At 43.7% G+C, this 22,234-nt stretch overlaps 1 protein-coding gene across 1 annotated transcript; it reads right to left on the bottom strand.

Moving 5' to 3' along the window:
• Nucleotides 1-6,054: 6,054 nt before the first annotated feature.
• LOC150002557 (spermatogenesis-associated protein 31D1-like) lies at nucleotides 6,055-16,464 on the bottom strand. The gene is made up of 9 exons (XM_090284991.1): nucleotides 16,426-16,464; nucleotides 15,937-16,064; nucleotides 14,474-14,540; nucleotides 11,644-11,689; nucleotides 11,016-11,079; nucleotides 9,755-10,733; nucleotides 9,292-9,652; nucleotides 7,438-7,512; nucleotides 6,055-6,125 (listed from the first exon to the last, which is right to left on the bottom strand). The coding sequence occupies exons 1-9, from the start codon at nucleotides 16,462-16,464 to the stop codon at nucleotides 6,055-6,057; spliced, it is 1,830 nt and encodes a 609-aa protein (XP_090141117.1).
• Nucleotides 16,465-22,234: the final 5,770 nt, after the last annotated feature.

The raw sequence follows: 22,234 nt of genomic DNA, 5'->3' as shown, positions 1-22,234 counted from the left end.
ACCGTCTCGCCTGTGCTGTACTTGGGCAATTGCTTAATTTTCATCAGTGCAAAGAGATACAAGTGGAAGAGAATGCAAAGGTGGGTGAAATGTCTTACTTGAAAGAGGTTTGGGGTAAGAAGTGTTTATAAGGACTCTGAAGGTGGATGGCGACCAACGAACCTTCCGCGGCCATCGCCCGTTGGTGCCGCGCGGACAAGGGGCCACAAAGGAACCTCCCGCCACCGTTGCCGGTTGCCGCCACGTCCCCAACGGGCGACAACCGAACCTCCCGCCACCATCGCCGCAGCCGCGAGCACTGCCTGCGCCCAATTTTATTTATTTTAAATACTGTAGTCAAAGGAGAGAGTAGTTTATCTTAAAATACAGTAGTCTCCTTTAAAAACATTAGAAAATTTTTAATGATAATGCAATATTAGAACAAAATGAGTAAATGTAAACAGTTTTTGTTCATAGTAAATTGTGAGTCCAAAGGATGCCTCGATAAGTAATATTCAAGTTTAACAAATGTACTGGACAGACTTCCCCAACATTCAGCCAGTCTAAAACAATTAAGTACTCCCCATTAAGACTATGTAAGAAAAACTCCTTACCCCAATATCGAATGCTGTCATTTACCTATGATACATAAGGTAGTTAGTCAGGTTCACAATCAGCAAACACTGGCTAAAGAAAACAAATTTACAGGAGAAAAGTATTTCAACTGAGGAATTCTTTAGCACATGGCTTAACACCCCTGTCCTTCCCCTCTGTAGTCAGAGCGCCTGGCTACAGTAGATTTAAAAACTGGGAAACTGGATGTGAACTCACTAAGTAAGGTCATGGTTTTTTAGCCATGATCGATTAAGAGTCAAGAACCTGCTTCCTATTTTAAACTAAAGATGTTTTCAAAATAGAGATGAAGGCTTTAGCACAACTTATTTCTGATACTACTACTTGTTCCTACCCATGACATAAAGGGATTTCTTTTACTCAGAAAAAAGCACATGCTAGACAAGCAACGTGTCCTGCGAAGTGACTGGGAAGATGGAGAGTGTTGCCTTTTCTGAGCAAAACCTTTTCTTTTGTTCATGAGGGTCCTAGTAGTTCTCGTCTGCAAGTGAAGATGGCCTCGGTTTGAAAAGTGAAATTGAGAAAGCACGAGAGAGCAGAGCAGCTGGTCCCAAAGAACAGAAAGCATCACAGAGGAGAGTGAGAAGAGGGCATGCCACCCCCATGCACCAATGGCAAACATCTCTAAAATCTTTAGTGACCCTTTTTCTGCCAAGATTCCTTTCGGCCCTAATAGCCCAAAGAGCCCCTAATTCTCAAATGTAGCCCCTTATACCCACACAGTGTCTAGGCCTGCTGCTCACTCTTCCTTCTCTCTGTCAAATCCCTCCTCTCCCCACAACATTTTAAATTATTTTACTTGGCCATTGTGCTAGTCCACAGCACACAGGACCAAGCTCATCCTGATTATGGAGTGGCCTTCTCTTTTGCATAACTTCTAATGGGCGCAGCTATAATTATATTTAGCAATCCATTTATGGTTTTTGGTTTTTTTTAATCACATCGATGGTTACTTCTATGAAACGTTAAACATTGTTTTTCCCATTTACTCTGTAACTTTTCACCAAAATTCCTATTGGTATCTCTATACCTTTTGAAAGAATGTAGTTTGTGTTGCTATTGTATACGTACGTATTTCATGTCCCCATGCCAGCTGATCCTCTAACAGTTACAATGTCTACAGCTTCATTATGTGGGTTATAAACTGCTGAGATGAAGCCCCGTGTCATTTTCTTACCTTCCTTGCCTGCATTCCCTCCCTGTGTCTGATGAATAAGTCTTGGCCCCAGACCCCCTTCCTCTCCCTCCCATATGAAGATGTTTTACCTGTAATGAAGCTCCGTTCTTTGCATGTCTTCTCCTGCGTCACCGTAGTCTCCAACCAAAGCAAGGAGCACTTTCAGCCTCCCCGTCTCCCTCACCCTCCCTTGATTGCCAGAGGTGTCTCTGTTCAGAAAAATCCCTCCACTTAGCCTATACCTGTGGTATTGTTTTCTTTTTGAATTTATTTAGTTTTTTCTATTACAGTTGTCCCAATTTTTCCCCTATTGCTCCCCACACCCTGCCCACCCCTTCTCCCACAGCCAATCCTCACCCTGTTGTCCATGTGGTATTTTTTTCTTATAGCTAGTCTGCTCCTGACTGTCCTGAAGGTCCCTAAGACTCAGAGCCATAAAAACACCCTTTAAAATATAAGTAAGACAAACTACACCAAAAAATTTTCCACGTGAGAAATCATTATAAAAATGGCACATTGAATACGTTCTTCAAAAAATAATCTTGTCGTAAGAAGGCTAAGAACCTGATATGGATTAAAGGAGAATAAGGACATGTGACAACTGAGTGCAGTATGTGCCTCTACACTGAGTCCTGGAGTGGAGATTTTTAAAAAGCCATGAAAGATATTACTCAATAAATTAACAAAAAATGTGACTGGGAGATTAATTAAAAGTTTTATGCCAAATATTAAAGTACTGAAGGCAATAATTGTACTATATGTAAAAGAATCTTTTTTCTTAAAAAATATACAGTAAATATAAAGTACATGATGTGTGAACTCAAGTATGCAGGCATGCATGCATATTTTTCATATATGTGTGTGCATTCATATATAGGGAGAAGGGGGAGGGAGGGAAGAAGACAAACAGATATAAAAAGAGACAGGTGAGAAATAACAAATGTGTCAAAATGTTAGCAAATAAATCTGGATAAAGAGTTTATGGTTTTACCAAGCATGCACCTTTTCTACAACATTAATTATTTTCAAATAAATACATTTTAAAAACGGATTGTTTTTCTGAATTTTACCTGACCTTTGAGATTTCTAGCTTTGGCTCCCACAGCTACTACCACCGCCATGTCCAGACCCCAGCAGTGTGCAATCCGACTCTAAATACTCTCTGATTCTGCCCCAGGCAAGAAAGCTGGCATCCACCGTGCACTTGAAGCCTGCTCACTGTCCAAAAGGATCTTATCAACTACTGGAGAAGGTCTCAGCTCCCAAAAAAGAATTAAAGGTTTTAAAAATTATACATAATATAAAACAAAAACAATAAAAACAAAAATTCAAGATGTTTAATGTATGGAACTCCTCATTTCTTGTCTGGTGTCGCTCACCTCTCCTCACCTGCACTCCTGTCTTCCCGAATTGCATTGACATCTGATGTCTTATCCTCTCCTCTATTTGTCCTTCTCAAGTAGTTACTTTTAAAATCCTTTCCTTATCCTAATTTTATTTAAGTACAGTTCATATACTATACAATTCACCTATTTAAAGTATATAATTTTATGGGTTTAGTATATTCAGAGATATGTTCACCCCCAGTCAATTTTAAAACATTTTCATGACTTCAAAAAAAAAAAAAAATCTTATAACCTTTAGTTATAATCCTTCTCCTCTCCTTCCTTCCCTAACCTCCAGCCCTAAGCAACCACTAATGTATTTTCTGTTTCTTTAGTTTTCTCTGTTTTGGACATTTCATGTGAATAGAATCATACGTGATCATTTGTGACCATCTTTATTCACTTAGCATAATGCTTTCAAGGTTCGTCCATGTTGTAGCAGGTATTAATACTTTTTATTGCCAAATATATTATATTGCATGGATATGCCATGTTTTATTTATCCATTCATCAATAGATGGACCTTTGGGTTGTTTGCACCTTTTGACTATTATAAATACTGAATATTGCTATGAACATTTGTTTACAAGTTTTGGTGTGGACAAGGAATTGCTGCATCATATGGTAACTCCATATTTGATATTTTGAGGAAGTGCTGGACTATTTGTCAAAGTGGCTGTACCCTTTCTTATTCCCACCAGCAACCCATGAGGGCTCCACTTGCTCCACATTCTCAGTGACACTTACCTGACTTTGTCATTCTAGCCATTTCTTTGTGTGTCTGTTGCTATATCACAGTGTTTTTGATTTGTATTTTTTCTGATGGCTAGTGATGCTGAGCATCTTTTCATCCCACCTTTTACTATTAATGGCATTTTGGGAAGAAACAGATCAGTGTGTCTGATCTACTGTGTTTAAGTCATTTCCATGTTTAACAGGAAAAAAATTTCTTCTTAACATTTGAAAACACATATAGTGATGCCAATTCTGTAGATTTCTACTTCTGTACATTTAGCATGTAGGCCTAGTTACTGCGTGATTAAGGGACAGCAATATTGTGCACTGGATTTACTCTATAAGATTACTGCTTGCATGAAATTGAGGGAAGAATTCACTCAAATGGCTCTTCGGGGCTGGCTAGAAGGCAGAGCAGAACTGATTGCCAAAATCTTTAAAAGCTTGCTACTGTTTACATCTGTGGTGCATAAGTGTGTTCTACATGTGATAAATATGAAATAAAAATGAGAACTCTGACATGGACACCTAGCATGTGTCCGAAAGATGGATGGCAAGATGTTTCAATAGGCTTTTCCACTTTATTGTATTGTAAAAAGGGATGTATTACACAGACGAGAGGTAATTGTGGAAGTTGGGTGAGGGTACATTGGAAGATACATTGTTCTAGCTGCTCTTAGGCATGTTTAAACATTTCTGTGTTAACAGGCTTAAAAAAATAAAAGATTGTGGGTATCTCACAAGCAAGGGTGCATCAGTCTATCCTCGCCCAACAAGATGGGCATTTAGGTGTCTGTCCACAAGATGATTTCAAGAAGTGTCATTCCTTTGATATTGGGAAGGAACAAGTAAAGGAAGAATGTGAAAAGTGTTGTTGGAAAGTTCCCATCTCATGGCGTATAGCCCAGTTCACCTGCTGGGCATGTGGAGATGCCTCAATGTGAGGCCAGTGAGATTTGAAACAGATTTGAGTAGCTTTGGGGAGAGAATGGACTGAAGAAACAGGGACCTAAACGCCATTTTTTTTTTTTTTTTGTTCTTATGTTAGTCAGCATGGGATCATTATTTGTGGAATGAAAGAATAATTTCCAGTAGTTCAGGGGCATCAGTAGAATCGATTGTGAGATTTTATCCAAGAGTAAGCCATTACCTATAGAAAGATATTTCTGGAAAATCACAGACTTGAAATTTTGCCAGACAGGAAGAGTGAAAGGGAACTGGGGTGGGGGCCATTGTAGAGGAGCTTTTTTAAATGTTAGTAACCAGAAAGACCATCAAGTCCACCTTGGTGAGGAAAGAAGACAAGGGCTTTGTGGATTGACAGCGAGTAAGTGGAAAAATGTATGTCTTGGCATTGAAAAATTAACAAGGGGCACCTATGATGGGAGGATAGGGGAACAAGGCCACAGGGTGGAAGGTCGGATTGCATTATTCCTGATGGCTGAGGTGTTCCTGGGAATAAGCCCTACAGTGTGGCAGTAACTGCACTGGAGAGGAGGCAAAGGGGCCTAAGATGACATGATGTAAGAGCTGGGAGGCTGGGTCATTGGCTGCTTGATGCACATGGATGTTAGAGTCCTCCCCTGCCTGCTCACCTCCTCAAGTTCCCTGCCCCGTGAGCCCTATTCCGCAATTTTTCCCCAGTAGGACTTTCACAAAATCTGCATATTTTTTCTGTGACACCAAGCTTCCAACATTGTACGGTCAATGTCATCAGTCTGGACAAGAAGATACAAATGTGGTAGAGAGAGAGGCTGTGCTGGACATCTGGTTTTTGTATTTAATTTTTCTTTACCCTCTGGATTCACAAGGCTTGCTAGGAAAACTACCTAAAGTGCTCACTAGGACATTCATTCCACTTTTGTGTTTCAGTGTATGAAAGTGGAGATGGCTTCCCTCCAGACTGCTATAGTAAGGGTATGTAGCAGGTTTGGCAAAAAAAAAAAAAAAAGCATTCCATGCAGGTCTGTGGTGAGCCCTCAAATATCCGTAACCCCAGTGCATAGCCTAGAGCTCACTTCTGGTTTGTGAGCTGCTGGTGTTCTGGGAGATTATAGCACCACCAAAGTCATGAATATCCGAGGTGGCATCTCCACCCGGACAGGAGGGCTGTACACACTAAGGGCAAGCTCCTGTATATTTCCTTCAAGCACGGATGGAAGGCAGCACCAGCTCCCCTTTCCCAAAGGCAGGGATGCCGTGCAAATACTGCTTTACTTCTCAAGGACAGCCCACGTACTCTGGGTGTGAGGCATCAGTATGCTGTGCGGTGCTCTGCTCAGCCACGGCAGATGGAGCTGGCGTCGGTGTGAGGAAGCCGGGAGCAAGACAGGATCCCTGTGTGGGGCTGATGAAGCTTATAGACCTTTGTCCACCCACGAGGTCACTCTCCCCCTCTTCATTTGTTCTTACTTCCTCATTCACTCTAGGGTATCTTGTCCTTACTCTCAGCTTTATTTTACCTTGGGAGGTAGGTGTCTGCCTGGTTAACATTCCTACCACTGATAGCTGAGTGGTGCTTTTGCTCAGGAAAAGAAATGTCATCAATCCTGCAGCCTGAAGAAATGTCCAGAGATGGGAACCACTTCCCCAAGGTGACCTTCGGTAGATATATGTCAGTGTCAAGGTTAAAATATGCTTCCCTAACACATGAACATGACCCACCAGAAAGATATGGAAGCAGCATTTGTGCTGTTCCTAGACCCTACCCCAACCAGCCCAAGATCCACTGCAGCAATATCGCCCCAAACACTCCCATTCAGGGTTCACCCACTTGTGGCATTTTCTGATCATGGACTTCTAAATAATGATTAAGCCACTGTCTCCTCTTCACTAATATTTTCTAAAACATTCTGTCCTTGACCTTTTCCAGATACAGAAGGCCTGTCTTCCCTGCTCTTCTCAAGGATACAAAACCTTCCGTGAGGGTTTGGTATGGGCTGTGGGCTTCTGTCCACGTTCATTAAGGCTAAGCTACGAGGAAGGAGACAGAGCTCATCTCCTCAAACTTCGTCAGGGAGGAAGTGGGCTTTCGGGGAGGGTATGTGATATCTACTTCTCTACAAGTGCTCCAGGGACTGGTCACTTTGGAAGCCAAAGGAAGCAATCAGTAGGAGCTGAACGAACTCCTTTTCTTTAAGCACAAGCCTGGAGATACCCAAAACCCTTGCCCCCAACACAGTACAGAGGAAAGATAGCACTATTAGCAGGGAAACATTTATTAGGCAAATCAATATTCTCCATAAGGAAGGAATTGCCTGGAAATTACAGAATAGGATTTACTGTCTAAATCACAGGCACAGATCTCTACACACAAGTGCCTTCTGCAGTGGTGAGAGCAGCAGGAGGTAGTGTGAGGCCTGCAGGTGGGGCTCGGATGGGTCACAATCCCCCTGGAGGGCACAGATTGGGGCTGCTTCTGATGAAATTGATGGTCTTTTAATGCCCCAACTTTCTGGGGGTGTCTGTCCTCATTTCTGCTCATAGAGCTCTGGCCAGGAAAGATGGCTGTTTGGCGGGAGGACTTACAGGAGGGGGCCCTGGAGTGGACAGGCTGCGCCTGGGCCCGCACTGCTGCCTTCTGCTGATCTGTCCCCAGCTTCACTGCCGAGGAAAGGGGCTCTTGAGGGCAGGCGGTAGCTCCTGTGGGCTGAGGTCCCACTTTCTCCTCGGGGAACTTCCCGAGTTCTAAAATGGCTCTCTTTGCGTCCATCATCCCAGTAAAGGTTGCTCTCCTTCTAATTGGGCTTCTGCTCTGCACAGATGCTATGCAGCTGCCCTTTACCTGGGGGTCTTCTTGCTTTGTGCTTTTCACCTCAGGATTATGCCATTTAAAAAATGCTTTGATTTTATTTATGAAATTAGTATCAGGAAGAGATTGTCTCTTCTGTGATAGGGTCTGGGAAGACTTGCTCACAACCATCTTCTGAGTAGAATCTCTCACTCTTCCAGGTTGGGATGCTACCAACCCTGCATCCCCTGCACCAAGCTCTTCTGATCTGGGGCTTGTGGGACTCCCTTTCTCTGTAGCTGGTGGCAAATTCTTATTCTGGCACAACATTAAGATGTGCTCAGGGACCCAAGGCTCCTGCTGCTGCTCCATACTGGCTCTTCTCTTCTCCAAATGGACACGCAGCACCTGGGAAAGTCCCATGTCCACCCTGGGGACACTCTGAGCATGAGGCAGGGAGGCTTTGTTAGTCTCATGGGACACATCAGTGGGTTTGCCTTGGGCCTGTCTATTCTTTCTCGTCTCCAGCTTAAACTCGAACTCATCAGTGAGTTGCTTGTTTAAGTCTGAAGATGTAGGATCTTGGGGAGCTGGTGTTTTTGGTGGGGGCACTTTAGTAGTCACCGCAGTTGTTTCTTTGCTCTCATTAACATTTATTCTTCGGGAGATTCCCGGCTCGTTGGTTGTGAAGGTGTCACTGGTTTTGTTTTGAACACCATTCAGCTCCTCAGCCTTGACTATCTCCCCGGACACGGTGGGCATGGAAGCAGGTTCTGCTGTCCCCTCCGTGCTTTTGCCCAGTTGCATTTCTGCTCTGCCACTGGAATTCACACTCTTGCCCTCTGGCTCATGGCTGGCCCCGGCTTGCCCTGCAGGCAGCTTTGGCGGGTGAGTGTTGTCTATTGGAAAATGTCTCTGCCTTGCTTTGCCAGTGATGTTGTTTGTGACAGGCAGAACATTTTGTCTGGCTCCACAAATTTTCTGAGCCTCCTCTACAACCTCGTGTTTGTTATCAGAGGGTGATTGTTTCAGGGTCCCCTGTCCTTCCTCGCCCACAAGTGAGGGGGCAGGGGGAGGAGTATTCAGGACAGTGGTTGTTTCTGTTCTCTGTCCTAATCCATAAAGGATTCTAGGGCTTCCTCTCACGGGCGTGAAGCCCCGAGGTTTGGAGTTCACCTTCGAAATCCAGTTGGTTGAGGAGGAGGAGTGGGAATCATATGAGGAATGAGATGAAGTATCTCTCAGTTTAAAGATTTCCATGGATTCAAGGACCTTGGCAGGAAGGCCCTGTAATGTCTCTTCATGAAACTTGGTAATATGAGCTTCCAGCAACTGCTGTGCTCCGGACACCAGGAAGGAAAGCTCTTGGGATGTGTCCACACAGTAGTCCCTGCCCACTGGTGGTGGCAGACTCCTCTGTTCTATTTTGATGTGGGACGTTACAGAAGGAGTCTCCTCCATAGTGTGCCAGGAACCATGCACAGTCCCAGGGAGCTGACCCTCACTGATATCATCAAGCTTCTTGCTGAGATGTAGTTTCAGGTTATTTTCCAGTTGTTTCTGACTTTCACTCTGCCATGACATCACTGCATTTTCTTTTGATGGACTCATCATGGCTAAGCCTTTCTCAGAGCCATACCCTACATCCTTACCTGAGGAGCTGTCTGAGTCACTCAACGAAACTTCTCGATCATTCTCTTGTCTCTGCTCCTCATCTGTCCCCGGCTCCTCTGGCTGAAGCATTTCTGAGCCACTCTCACGGAAGCTTCCTGGCTGGCTACTCTGGCCCTTATACTCAGACATCCACGAGAGGCCATAACTGTTCTTTGACTCACATCTGTCTGAGCACTTCTTTGGTCTCATCAGTGACAGAGACTCGTGGATCCTGCGGGGCAGGCCCCACCTGTGGTGGATGGTCCTCCTTTTAAGGTGTTTCTCAAGTTTCTGTTGAAGTTCACTGTTGAGTAGAAACTCTCCAGGATCGATGGAAACTGAAATATAGTCCTCAGAGGGCTGGCAAGAAGGACAGGTGGGAGCTGGAGCATGGAAGGTTTCTGTAGACTTTTGAACCACAGAGGGTAAGCCCAACAAACTTTCCTGTGTCTTCGGCAATACCTTGCATTCTAGGTGTTGAATTTCAGATGAGCTGATGTGTTCTAATTCATTCTGGGGTCCATGAAATTGCACTCCACAGGCACTATCCTGGGTTATGGGACTGGATGGAGGGATTGGGAGTGGGGGTTGAAGGTGGACCTGTGGTTGGGTCTGAGTGACAGGTTGGCGTTGGGACTGGTGCAGGGTTTGAGACAAGGGTTGAGGTTGGGCCTTAAGCAAGGACGGAGGTAGGAAATCAGGAAGTACTGGAGGTTCTTGGCCTGTAGGGGCATTGGAGACGCTATTAAAAATAAAGATTGAGGGACAGTCACCCAAGGCATGGCCAGCAGAGGGCAAGGACTCGCTATGCAGAGATGGAAGACCCCAGAAAAGCTTTTGCTTTAAATGGTCCTCCCCGGTCTTAAGATATGAGTACTGCTGTGCCAAATCATGCTCATCAGGGCTGAGAAACAGGTGGTATCTAGGACCTATAAGTTTGACAGCAGCGTCTCCTCCAGGAGAAGTCTTTGTAGAATAGATGTCAGGAAACTCTTTATGGAAATCCCGTTGTGCCAGGTTTGAAGAGAAAGAGTCTTTGGGTTGAGGTACGGAACTGTGCACTGGGAATCTGGGTTCCAGAGGAGGAAAAGGCTCTGGAGGCAGAGCTTGGCCTGGTGGTGAGGGTGACAAAACTTTACCCAAGGGAGCCCTTTGGTCAGGAGAGAGAAGAGAGGGGGGTGGTGAGAAAGGCTCAGGCAGAGGAGGTGGGATTAGGTCTCCCGGAGGGACTGCTGAGAAGGCAGAGGACTGAGTGGATGATGATGACTCAGTCACGGGAGCTGTAGAAGCCAGAGGGGACACAGAGGGAGGAGGATCTTCCAGGGCCTCTGAGACCGGCAGCCGATCGAGCTCAGCAGTTGTGTGATTATACACCTCACAGGAGGGGTCTGGACATACATGTTGATGAACACTGATGGTATCATGATGCTGGCCCAGGGGGCTGCAGGAGACAGGAGGTACAAAGCTGCAGCCAGGACCAGCACAAGGAAAGAAGGACCTATTGGCCTGGTGGGGTGGGGCCACCTGAAGCCTGCTGCCCCTTCACATTGCTCCACATCCATGATGCCACAATGTACTCAGCAGCACTCACCCCAAGGCATTCACTCACATTCCCGTTCCCATGGCAACCTCCTCCCATCACTATGGAAGGTTACACCGAATCCCTGGAATTGCATAGAACATGCTAAAGAGAGACCAAGAAAAGGGGGGAAAGACTAGTCACCTTTTTAGGACAGAACTTAGCCCCGTGTTCTTCTTCTCTTTTCCCCTGTGGTAATATCTTGAACCTGGGAAACCAGGAGAGTGGGTTACACATAATTAAGGTAGACACATAGGTATTGCACAGGGGTCCCTTAATGGGAGACCATTGGGAGAGTAGACTCTGAAAGCCCCAAGAATTAGTATGAAGTCAAATGCTCAATGATACTACTAAGGTCCCCATGTCCACGTTGCTTCATTTATAAAGTACTTTTTATACACATTATCTCATTGGATGCTCAAAACCACTCTGTGAAGCAGAGAGGTCAATGGTTACAACAAAGAGGAATCTGATCAGTCCGAAGCCAAGGTACCTTCACAGAGTCAGGAGACAGGAGTTCTGACTCTGGACATCTACTGGGCAACACCCATTGCCCCGGTCCGTGATGCTTCCTACCCAAGGACAGCAGAGCAGAGAATCTGAGAAGTCTCAGGTTCTGACTGTCTTTGCATGAGCCTCCCCTCCGAGGGCTCTTTGTTCTGAGAGGGACTGTATCTACCAACTGCCAGAGAACAGGCACCTGGTACCTCATGGAAAAGAGAGAGGGGGGGGGTCACCCTTGGGAGTTCGGGCGGGACAGGCATAGCCTTACCTCTCAATGTCCCACCTTTCCTTCTCCTCTTGGCTCTGGTCCGACGCTGAGAACAGAAAGAAAAGAATGAGAGGTTGGGACTCACTTCTCTCAATCCTCTCCCTAAGAAACGCAGATATTTATTATTCAAGAATAATGTCTCTCTGAGCCAACAAGCTCATTTTAATTAATAGAACTTTTTTGGTTTTTTGTTTGTTTCTTTGGTTTTTGTTTTTGTTTTTACCAATATTTAAAGCTTTAAAATGTTTTTAATTTTTCCTTCTTTGAAAAGCTCAAGAAAGGCTTTTGTCTGTGAGGGCCACACTGGATATTCTCAGAGGGCCTCTGCTCAATGCAGGCATATAATCTGAGGCCTACAGTTGCCCATGTTCCCTCACATAGGACCGTGTAACCTGGGATGGAGCCCTGCCTCTCTGTTCAGGGGCTCTGAGAGGCTCAGCACTGCTCTCCTGACCAGCCCAACACAAAGGCTGGGGGCTCAGTGAACGATGTGACTCATGCTAAAGTGCTGGTTAACTCTGGTGTCCTGCAGGGATCCCAAAGTCTCTAAATAACTTGATCGAGAACTAGGGACTCACTGTGTTTGGAATCTTAGCCAGAAACCTGCCACCACACCCACATGGTGTGTGAGCTTCATGTGGCAACCTGAGTCCTCCCTGGACCCTAACCCTGCCCGGTCCCGTCCCCTGGAACAGTGACGTTCTAGTCTCTCCTCAGACATCCCATCTTTGGTGTCTCTCTGACTCAACCAAACTCACATAAAAGGGGGAACAACAGTAAAGAAACTCTGTTGGGGCTTGCTCAGGGTTCCTTACCTTTTCAGTGTGTTCACTTTCCCAGTAGGTTGGGGTAGATGGAATTCCCACCACGCAAATGAAGATTAGGAGGAGCACCCACGGCACACAGATGTAAGTTAGGCTGCGGGTGTCATCTATAGGTTCTGCGAAGACGTACAGATAAATCTCTTGAAGCACATTCAGAAATAGGTCGAGTCCCATTTTCTGAAAGGCAAAGCTGCTCAACGCAACTGAGCTCTGAGAGGGCAGGCTCTTGGCTTTATTGCCACGCCTGCATCACACGGCATTGAGGAGTCATAAAGGGCTTCAGAGGTGGGGAGGATGTACCTTCAAGAGGGTGTGTCCACAGCCCCCCCCCCCCGCCCCCAGCCCAGCAGATTCCCTTCCTCCCTCTTAGGCCTCCAGCTCCTTCTGCCCTACTCTGCTATCCTATTCTCCAATTTGCCTTTTAACATATCACCCATTTACCTTAATGAATGCTCTTCTTGTTTCATTGTAACCAAGATATTACCTGGGTCCCCTTTAATGTTTGGAGACCTTGACTTCAGTCTTTCCATGTCCACTACTTTGCAAGTCTGAAATAGTGCCTGGAAATTTTGCTGGTACCTGGACATTTGCTCTCAGGGTCATATCTGTCCTCAAATCCAAATTACATCAACCCAGGTACAGAACTTAAAGTTCTTTTAGACTTAGTTTTGTGAATGTTAAAGAGCAAACTTTAGTTTTTTCAGTAAGTTATAAATGAACAATGAAGTTTAAAATATCATCCATCCCAGGAATGCATCTCACATAGCTCACATGTATCTCACCCGCAAGTGTTGTAATAAAACCCTCCCTTGAGTGTCTCAGGCAGCCATGGAGGTGGCCGAGGTGGTGGCTGGTAGAGTGAGGTCCCCATACAACCAACTGAGATGCATCACCGCTCAGAAGTCTGGTCCCAGAGTTCAGACTACACTGCGCTGTATTGCCTCCAAGGAGGAGTATTTTCCAAAAGCTCTACTAGAACAATGTGCTGCTATTTGAGGAAGCTCATTGGAGACACATCTTTGGCTTAGGATTCTCATACATTTTCAGTTTTCTAGGGATATTCCCCAGTGCTCACTCTCACTCCCACCCTGTTCACTGTCCGCGGGCTGGGCCACATGGGTGCAGCTGTTTTCAGGATCCCCAAAGCTGTCTGGTTTGAATGAAAATGATGTACCCTCTCAGGGCAGCTAGCTCCTCGTTTACTTAGTCATAGACATAACATGCGTACCTTGTATTCATGTTGAGTCTCCCTGGGCTCTCACCATCATGGGTCCACTGGAATTCTGTGCCATGGGGCTCCCCAAATGCTGTATGTGAACAGGTCTGCCAGGATGGGCAGGTTCTCACGTCGTGCGCATCCCCTCTGCTCATGCACATGCTCCATTGTCTCCTTGGAGTACTCTTACAAAACCTAGTTCAAGATAAAATTATAAGAATCTCAAATGGTGACGGTGGAGCATTAAACCCAGCGCCGAGGGCTCCTGAGTGTGTCCCCTGTGTGACAGCACAGGTGGTATTCCTGTGACCTGCTCTGCGGCTCGGTTCCCCACCTGGGTTCACACCCTGGTCTTACCACACTTTGTGTGAACTTGAGGGTGATAGCTAATCTCTTGGAAGCTTGGTTTTCTCATTGGTCAAATAGAAACGCACATACTGCTTATTTCAGAACTGTTATAACGCATTTTTACCAGTGTCTATCATAGTACTGGCCAATAGAAATATGTGAGTCTAGAAGCCAGCCCCACATGTACTTTTACACTTTCTACAAGTCACCTTTATAGAGCTCAGGCTCTGATGTTTCTTTCCAGGTCTTAGCTCAGATGTAACCAATACGGAAAGCCCTTTCCTGACCATTCTGTCTGTAAGAGGTAAAATTCTAAGGTGGCCCCATGACCTCCACCCCCCCCACCCCCCGGTTTACTGTCCTTGTGCAGGTGGAACCTGTGATTCAGTGGGATCTAACTCTCATGACCAGGTCACCGTCCTTGACTCTGAGTGGCAATTACCCTGGGTGGGCAGTTGCAGACACTGTCGCTCTGCTTCCATGAGTCCTGCAGCTGCAGGAACTGAATTCTGCCAACAGCACATGAGTTTGAAAAGGACCCCAAGCCTCAGATTCAACCCAATCCTGGCTGACTCTTTGACTACAACCTTGTGAGACTTAAGCAGAGAACTCAGGCAACCATAGGCTTTGATTTCTGGCCACGGATGACGTGAGAGAATGCATTTGTGCTGCTTTAGGCCACGAAGTTTGCGGTGATTTGTTGTGCATCAATAGAAACCTAATGTAATGTCTAAAACACACCCTCTACCAGCATTCTCCGTTCCTCTCTCCTGTATTATTTTTCCTCAGAGCACTTCTCCTACCTGAAATCATGTCATGCAATTATTTACTAGTTTAGTCTGGCTGTCCAACTGCATCATAATCTCCACTAGAGAAGGGACTCTGGCTTGTTTACTATTGAATCCCCAGCTCTTTCATGTAGTGCTTGCCACACAACACATATCAATAAATATTTGTTGAGTGAACGCGTAAGCAATTATAAATGTGTTCAGTGTTTACATCATTTAAAAAATTCTTATAGGTATACTTCATTTCAAGCAAACTTGGCATGGGGAGTCTCAATTTATGTATAAAAGGGATTTTAGTGTTGTTGTTTTTTTTATTTTCTAAAAGAATATAAAATACAAAACAATTTGCCAAAAATGCTACCTAGGTGCAACTTTTTAGAAGTATACGTATTGCTTGAAGCAAGGTAAACCTGGCTGTTTAGCAGCTTCATTATAGTTTCTTTTAATAAATGTTATTGTATTTTAACATTGAACATATAGGAAGAGAACAGGGGACAGATAACCTTGACTATGTGCACTTACTTGTTGAAGGACAACTCAGTTAGGAAAGCATATTTATTGAATGGATGGAATGATCAAAGTGCTACCAATGCGATTTGATGGCTCTCACTAATGAAATTACTTTAAAAAATATTTCAGTGATGGCAGTGCCCAGAACAACTTAATGGATTATTTAAAGTAGTGATAGTGGTGAATTTTTATGAGTTAAAAATCCATATCCGAATGAAAATGAACAAAATAAACTTGCTAACGCCCAATGTGCTCCTCTATTTGTTCATTTGTGATGCTCGATGACATACTGCGACGCTCATTTTCACTTACTTTTTGAGGGGAGAATGCCACAGGTAAAACCACAAACAGGAGAAAGCAGAAACGTTTGCTGCACTAAGAAGATGCGCCCATTGCAGTGGAGCCCAAGAGTGCTTGTCTGTGCGGGAGATGCTTCTTGGCATCATGGCCACTGTTCTGGGGTGCAGAATTCATGGAGGTGGAGCGCCTTCTACCAGTCACCCAACTATGTCCCCTTGTTCTCCTGCAGTGACCAGCAGCAATGCTGTGACCGCGTAGATTTGTCCTGGAATCCTGAGACATTTCTCACACCACAGATGGAGTTTACGGAAGCACGGAATTTGAGGTGTTGGCTTCACGTCTGGCTTCCTGAGCTGCCTTGGTTAGCCGGCAGCCAGAAGGTGTTTGTCTCACATCCAGGAGGGGCAGCATGAGGTCCGGCGGTGTGAGGCAGCCCTGGGGAGGAGAAGAGCATTCGGGGGCCGGGGAGGGGCCTGACTGTGAACATTCATTCCTATTCCCATACATGAAATAAAATGATTTCTTTTCCTCCAGAAAAACACATGATGGAGGAACAAAGCGTCCTGCAACATCACTGGATGATGGAGGGTGCTGCCTCATCCGAGCAAAAGCTTTTCCTCATGAGGGTCCCAGTAGTTCCCACCGGGGTGTCCCCTGGAACTCTGGGACACCAAGGCAGACCTCCCTGGGCAGTTTGCACCTCCAATGTACTGCCAGGGTCACGCTAGCCAGCCCCCCCAGTCCTCCTCACCGGCCTGCTTTAGTTTGGGTCCCCATGAGGCCGCCCTTGGGTTACCGCAGGGCTCGCTAACTGGTGCCCTGTCTCCTTGTTCATGCCCCACCCCAGCCCCAGTCAGCGGCCGCTGGGCTGCCCTGTGGTCGGCCACACTGCAGTTGGAGCTCCCGGAGCGCTGCAGGCTGCCTCACGCTGAGGCACGTTTGCTCGTGGTTGCTCTCCCCTCTCCTCCCCCTTGCCCTGCGGGAAATGTCAGAAGCTCTTCTTCAAGCTCAGCTGCTGAGTTTCAATTTAGTAGGACACTGCCCCTGGGCTAGGTGCTGGGCCTGAAGCAGGGGATCAGTCCCTGACAAGGGAGGAGTGAGGAAGAGCCACCCTGCCCTAGCGCTCCATGGGCTGCCTTTGTGCTTGCAGTGCTTTGCCTTCACTACCAGTCACTCCTCTGCCTCCCCGCTTAGACTGCACTTCTTGAGGGTGAGGACAGTTGCTAATTCATCTTGAATAATAATAAACGAATTACAATAATAACATCATAAATTACAATATTAAAGACTCACAAAGGCTTACCATATGCTAGACTTTGTTCTGAGTGCTTTGTGTATAATAACTCATGATAATTTGTTGCTCTACTCGCTCAGTCATTTTGGATGCCATGGCCACACAGCATCCATGCCCACTCAGTGGCATCTACCACCCCCACTGACTAGTACAGTGAATGGCCATTGATCACTCATGCGCATTCCAGTCCACCCTCCTTGGCTGCCAGGTTACATTGATGTTGTTGTGCAGACAATTCTCATTATATTAACAATGGTTGGACTTTTTCGGGAGAGACCTCATATGTATAATTAACCTAGATCTTTTTTGGTTGTGATATGAGAATATGGATAAACTATTTGGGGGCTAAATTTTTAAATATGTTTTATGATATCTGATATAATCAGTTTTGTAGACAAAGTATGAATATTTCCAAAGAAGGGGTATTTTTACAAGTTAGCGATTTAATATGCTCCATTATTCAGATAGCCTGAGATTCTGTATATTTTCCTACATGACTTCCCATGAGCTGATATTATTTTAAAATTTCACTGTTTTACTTTATTAATAAATAGAAATAAGTTTCTATACTTTAATAAATAGAAATAAAGTGTCAATGCTGCCATAGCTATGCTATTAATTCTGACTTATTCAATATAAAACAATACTGCTATCCTGGTTTAAGCTTTTTTGCTTTAGTTTTACCTTGGTAACAATATAAGTATGTTTCCTTGAGTATCCCTTTTAATCTGTTAATGAAAAACCACCCTGTACCATCTTGGGTGCCCCTCTGTGTTCAACGGATTGCCAAGTGTTGTTTTAAAGCCATTTTGACTTATCCAGACAATGCCTGATGTTTCTCAACCTAGTTATAACTTATTTCATTGCAGTTCTTTAAAAATTATTTAATACTATCTCACTAGAAAATACTTTGCTTGCTTTTATTACAGGGGTTTGGAAGATAAACATTTGGTCTAAATAATCATAAATCTAGTAATCTAATACTTAAAATAGTAGTTTTTACTCTAACCGAATATTAGGAATGCAGTGCTTTTGTTATTTTGATTTCAGATTACTTTTAAATTTTAGGTTATAAATCTCATCAATTTTTACATAGTTTTTAAGTTTTTATTTTTATGTATTTAATTATAGGAGTAATATTTATGAACGTTAGGTTTTTATCTATAATTTTAAATTTTTTAATTAAAATATTTTAATACAGTTCAGATCAGCATGTCTGGTTCATTTCAGCTCCTTCACTGCCAATCCTGAGGGCAGGGACTGCTTTAGTTTCTCTGCCTTCTCTTTGTCCCCGATGACCAAGGTATAAAGATATCTGTGGCATCGAATTCTAAATTTCACATTGTCTGTATTTTTCTTCATCTTGACAGACTTAGCATTCTTCCTCCCAGCTGTGTGCAGGAAGCTTTTTGAGACCTTGCTATGAGAGAGAAAAAGATCATTTTATCTTTTTCTTATGATTTGTTTATATTTGTATTCAATTCTTACTACTAGCCCTTTGCTACCACAATTTCCCAATTTTCAGTGATTGCTTCATTCAGTTTTCTTACTTGGATAACAATGCCTAAGCCATTTTAAACAGAATAAATGCATGGGTAGTACATCTGACATTATCATCTTGGCGGGGTATATGATACTTGTGGCAAGGTCATTTTCTCTCAAATCCTGGTAGGAGCATTTCTTTGGTATTTTATTACTGAAATGAAAATGTGATGTATTTTCTATTAAAAATGAGTGATTTCATTGTGTATTCTTAATCTTCAAAATGTAAAATTGTATTAATCATGTGCTTGAATTAATCTATTCATTTATTTTTCTTAGATACTCGTGATCCCTCTCAATTCTCAATTTGAGGTATGTGCTTCCCAGATTGGGAGTTTATTAGATTCTTCTTTTTGCTTACTTTCTAAGGAGAATACCTGTCACTTGTAGACTGGCTCTCCTCTTTATCAATGCGTATTAATATCTTCTGCCGCTGAACGTGCTCTTTCACCTCAGCCCCTTCCATCTTCATTTGTTGTTTCACTGTCTTAGGTTATTTATGCTTTGAACACTGATTTTATGTGTTACTGTAATTTAGTTTTATTAGCCTCTTATTACTTTGGTCTCCTCTTATTTAATACAATAACTATTTATAATCTTGTTTGTATCTAAAGCAGATACTCACTACCTTTCCTAAAAATCAGCATATTTTAGGGGTGGAAGTGAGGGAGGTTTCTTCTTAGCACTTTGGTCTGTTTCTTTTCCATGTTGGTTTTTGAACACAAAGTATTCTATTCTAATTGTTCGAGGAAGACAGTTTTGAGGATTTATATCAACTTCCTCATAATTACCTGACTATTGTCTCCCAGACCCGGAGCTGGAGCTGGGCTGTTATGGGGTGACCCTCACAGAGTTCCCGCACAGCCAAGTTTTAGCAAATTCAGAGGCTTCTTCTAGGTATGTGCTGATTAAGTTCTCCAGACCATAGAAAGAGCATCCCATACCCTCAGTGGTCCAGTGACTTCTTTCAGTGGTTGTTGGATTCTAAGGCTCTCACAGTGCAAAACAAAGCTAACTGGAAGATAATTTTTTTCTTTAGTTTTCAAATAAGTTTTTACTTTACAAATGAAGAATTACATTCTGCTTAAAAATCCAAGAGACATTTTTGCAAGATACAGACAAAAGAAAGTAATGAGACACGGATGAAAAAGACCAGCAGGAGGCTCATAGATAACTTAAAATTTCTTTAAAATTATGGCAATAGGCATGTCCACACATACAAAAACGCTAGGATAATAATGAAAAGAGCAAAATTCAGACAATTTCCTGTTTGCTCAGAGTTTTCTCTATAGTCCATATTCGTTATGTTCTAAATGTTCCAAGGAAAACTCTGATGCAAAAATTTCAAGGAGTTATAGATGTCACCTTTATATCAATTGTTCACAGAGTTTGAAGTATTGTTGGATTATCTGTTTTAGCGCTGAGAGCTAGAATAACAACTCATGCTTCTGGGCTCACATGTTCAAGCCTACAGCATCTTCTCATGCTATGCACATCTACCTAACCTCAGGTTTCTCTCCTGAACTCCAAGACAACAACCAAAGAAACATGTGAAGGAGTTCTCATGCTGTTCTCCCTACCTTGCTTTGTTTATATTTCTGAGGTCTCCCAGGAAGTAACAGTGGTGTTCGTAGCAGTGAAGAATTCATATTTGTCATTCGGATTTGGGAGGGCATGTACAGTTTGGCACTTCTAGTGTCTCCAGAGTCCCTGTGGGGCTTGGCAATGATCATTGAGGCAATCAAGTGCCACCCATAGGAGAGGAAAGGAAAAACCTCTTGTTGGGCTTCCATGTGATGGCTACTTCTTTCTTCTTTGGCCTTGTTTCAACACCTGATGAGTAGTCCAGGATGCTAATCCTTTTCTGTCACTGTGGATGTGCATCCCAAGCAAAAAGGCCTGTGTTGGGATGGAAAAATAATGCCTTTCTCCTCCTAAAGCTCCAGTCCTGACAACTTCACAGCATGTCCAGTAGAGCCTAAAATTCTTCCTAACTGAGGGATGATTCTGGAAGTCCTGGAGGCTCATCTGGAGGTGCCCATTGAGAAATGTTTGTGCCTGATTCTGTAGAAGAGGAGTGGAGAGGTTTCTTCTAGGAGTCTTGCAGCTTCCGCAGAACATCCCAGAGTGGACAGGCAGTAGACCTGTCCCTTCCCCTGTCTTCATGTTGAAACTTGTAGGCCCTCATAACACCACTGCATGTGCAGTCCTGCAAAGGCAGGGCAGCTGTGCCTGTGTGCTAGTTGTGAGAATTTTTTTGTTTTACATTTGGCTTGCAAATGGTGTCAGTTCACAAAGGAGTCCACAGAAGTAAAAGTCCAAATAAAATGCTTTGCCATGGTGTGAATGCCCAGAGGGATTTAGCCAAATGAAAATGATGAAGAAAGCCTCAGAAAATAATTAATTATAGGCAGGATTAAATGTATATAATCTTATGAAATTAGTTATTTTTCTTACATTTTTTCTCCATGGTTGTTTAGGAAATTGGATCAATTTTTATTAAAACGTTTTTATTTTAATTATATCTTATTTAATATGTTATTTCAGTTGTTCTAATTTTGCCCCTTTGCCCCCCCTCCACCTAGCATGCTCCACTCCCTCAAGCAATCCCCCCACCATTGTTCATGTCCATGGGTCATGCGTATAAGTTGTTTTGCTACTGCATTTCCTATACTTGTACTTTGCATCCCCATGGCTATTCTGTAACTACCTATTTGTTGTACTTCTTAATCCCTTTGCCTCTTCACTCCACTCATTCCTCCACAACCCCCTCCCATCTAGCATCTGTCAAAAGGCTCTTTGTATTTATGATACTGTCTATGTCCTTCTTGTTAGCTTATTTGTATTATATATTCAGCTGTTGACAGATTTGTATTGCCTTTTATTGTTCATAGTTTTGATCTTCTTTTAAATAAGTTCCTTTAACATTTGATATAATAATGGTTAGGTAATAATAAACTCCTTTAGATTTGTCTAGGAATCTCTTTATCTGCCCTTCAATTCTAAATGAGAGCTTTGCTGGGTAGAGCAATCTTGACTGTAGGTCCCTGCTTTTCATAACTTTGAACTTTCTTCCTGGTCCCTTCCAGCCTGCAAAGTTTCTTTTGAGAAACCAGTTGTCAATCTTATGGGAATTCCCCTGTAGGTAAGTAACTTCTTTTCTCTTGCTGCTTTTAAGGTTCTCTCTTTATGTTTAACCTTTGTCATTTTAATTATGATGTGTCTTGGTGTGGGCCTGTTTATATGCATCTTGTTTGGGACCCTCTGTCGTTTCTAGACTTGCATGCCTATTTCCTTCACCAAATTAGGGAAGTTTTCTATCATTACTTTTTCAAATAGATTTCCAATACCTTACTCTTTCTCTTCTCCTTCTGGCATCCCTATGATATGAATGTTGGTGTGCTTGAAGTTGTCCCAGAGGCTGCTTACATGTTAATCTGTCTTTTTGTTAGAGTCCCAACTGAAAACCTGAGATGGCTGGAGGTAAAGTTTCACCTTCCCTATGAGAACTTTCAAAGGAAGAGAGCTGGAAACCAGGTAGAAGAACCATTGACTACCTGGTAAAGGAGAAAGAGATTGAACTGGACTGAGACTGATAGGGGAAATTCCATAGGGAAGGGTAGAGAAAGGCCCTCGGGATAAGTTTTTATTTGTACCAGTAATCTGAAATCCCTCCCAGAGAAGGGAGAACCAGGTCAGGCCAGGAGCAGGCCTTGTCTTGAGGAAGAACCTCACAGGAGACAGAGAATATGAATAGGAAGGCCTGAGG

This window comes from Furipterus horrens, unplaced genomic scaffold (genome assembly GCF_987537825.1).
Source record: "Furipterus horrens unplaced genomic scaffold, mFurHor1.1.pri manual_scaffold_8, whole genome shotgun sequence".
NCBI lineage: Eukaryota > Metazoa > Chordata > Mammalia > Chiroptera > Furipteridae > Furipterus > Furipterus horrens.
Note: the sequence above shows the minus strand (reverse complement) of the source record. Positions and strands in the feature narration are given on the sequence as shown.

What these genes read in the sequence shown, in the direction of transcription:
- LOC150002557 (XM_090284991.1), bottom strand. Translation starts at nt 16,464, where the DNA reads ATGAACAAGGAGACAGGGCACCAGTTAGCGAGCCCTGCG. An exon ending in TCTGCAACTGCCCACCCAGG is followed by an intron (nt 11,690 to 14,473) that starts GTAATTGCCACT and finishes TTCTGTTCTCAG; the next exon opens with CGTCGGACCAGAGCCAAGAG. An exon ending in TTCAACACCTAGAATGCAAG is followed by an intron (nt 9,653 to 9,754) that starts GTATTGCCGAAG and finishes CCTTCTTGCCAG; the next exon opens with CCCTCTGAGGACTATATTTC.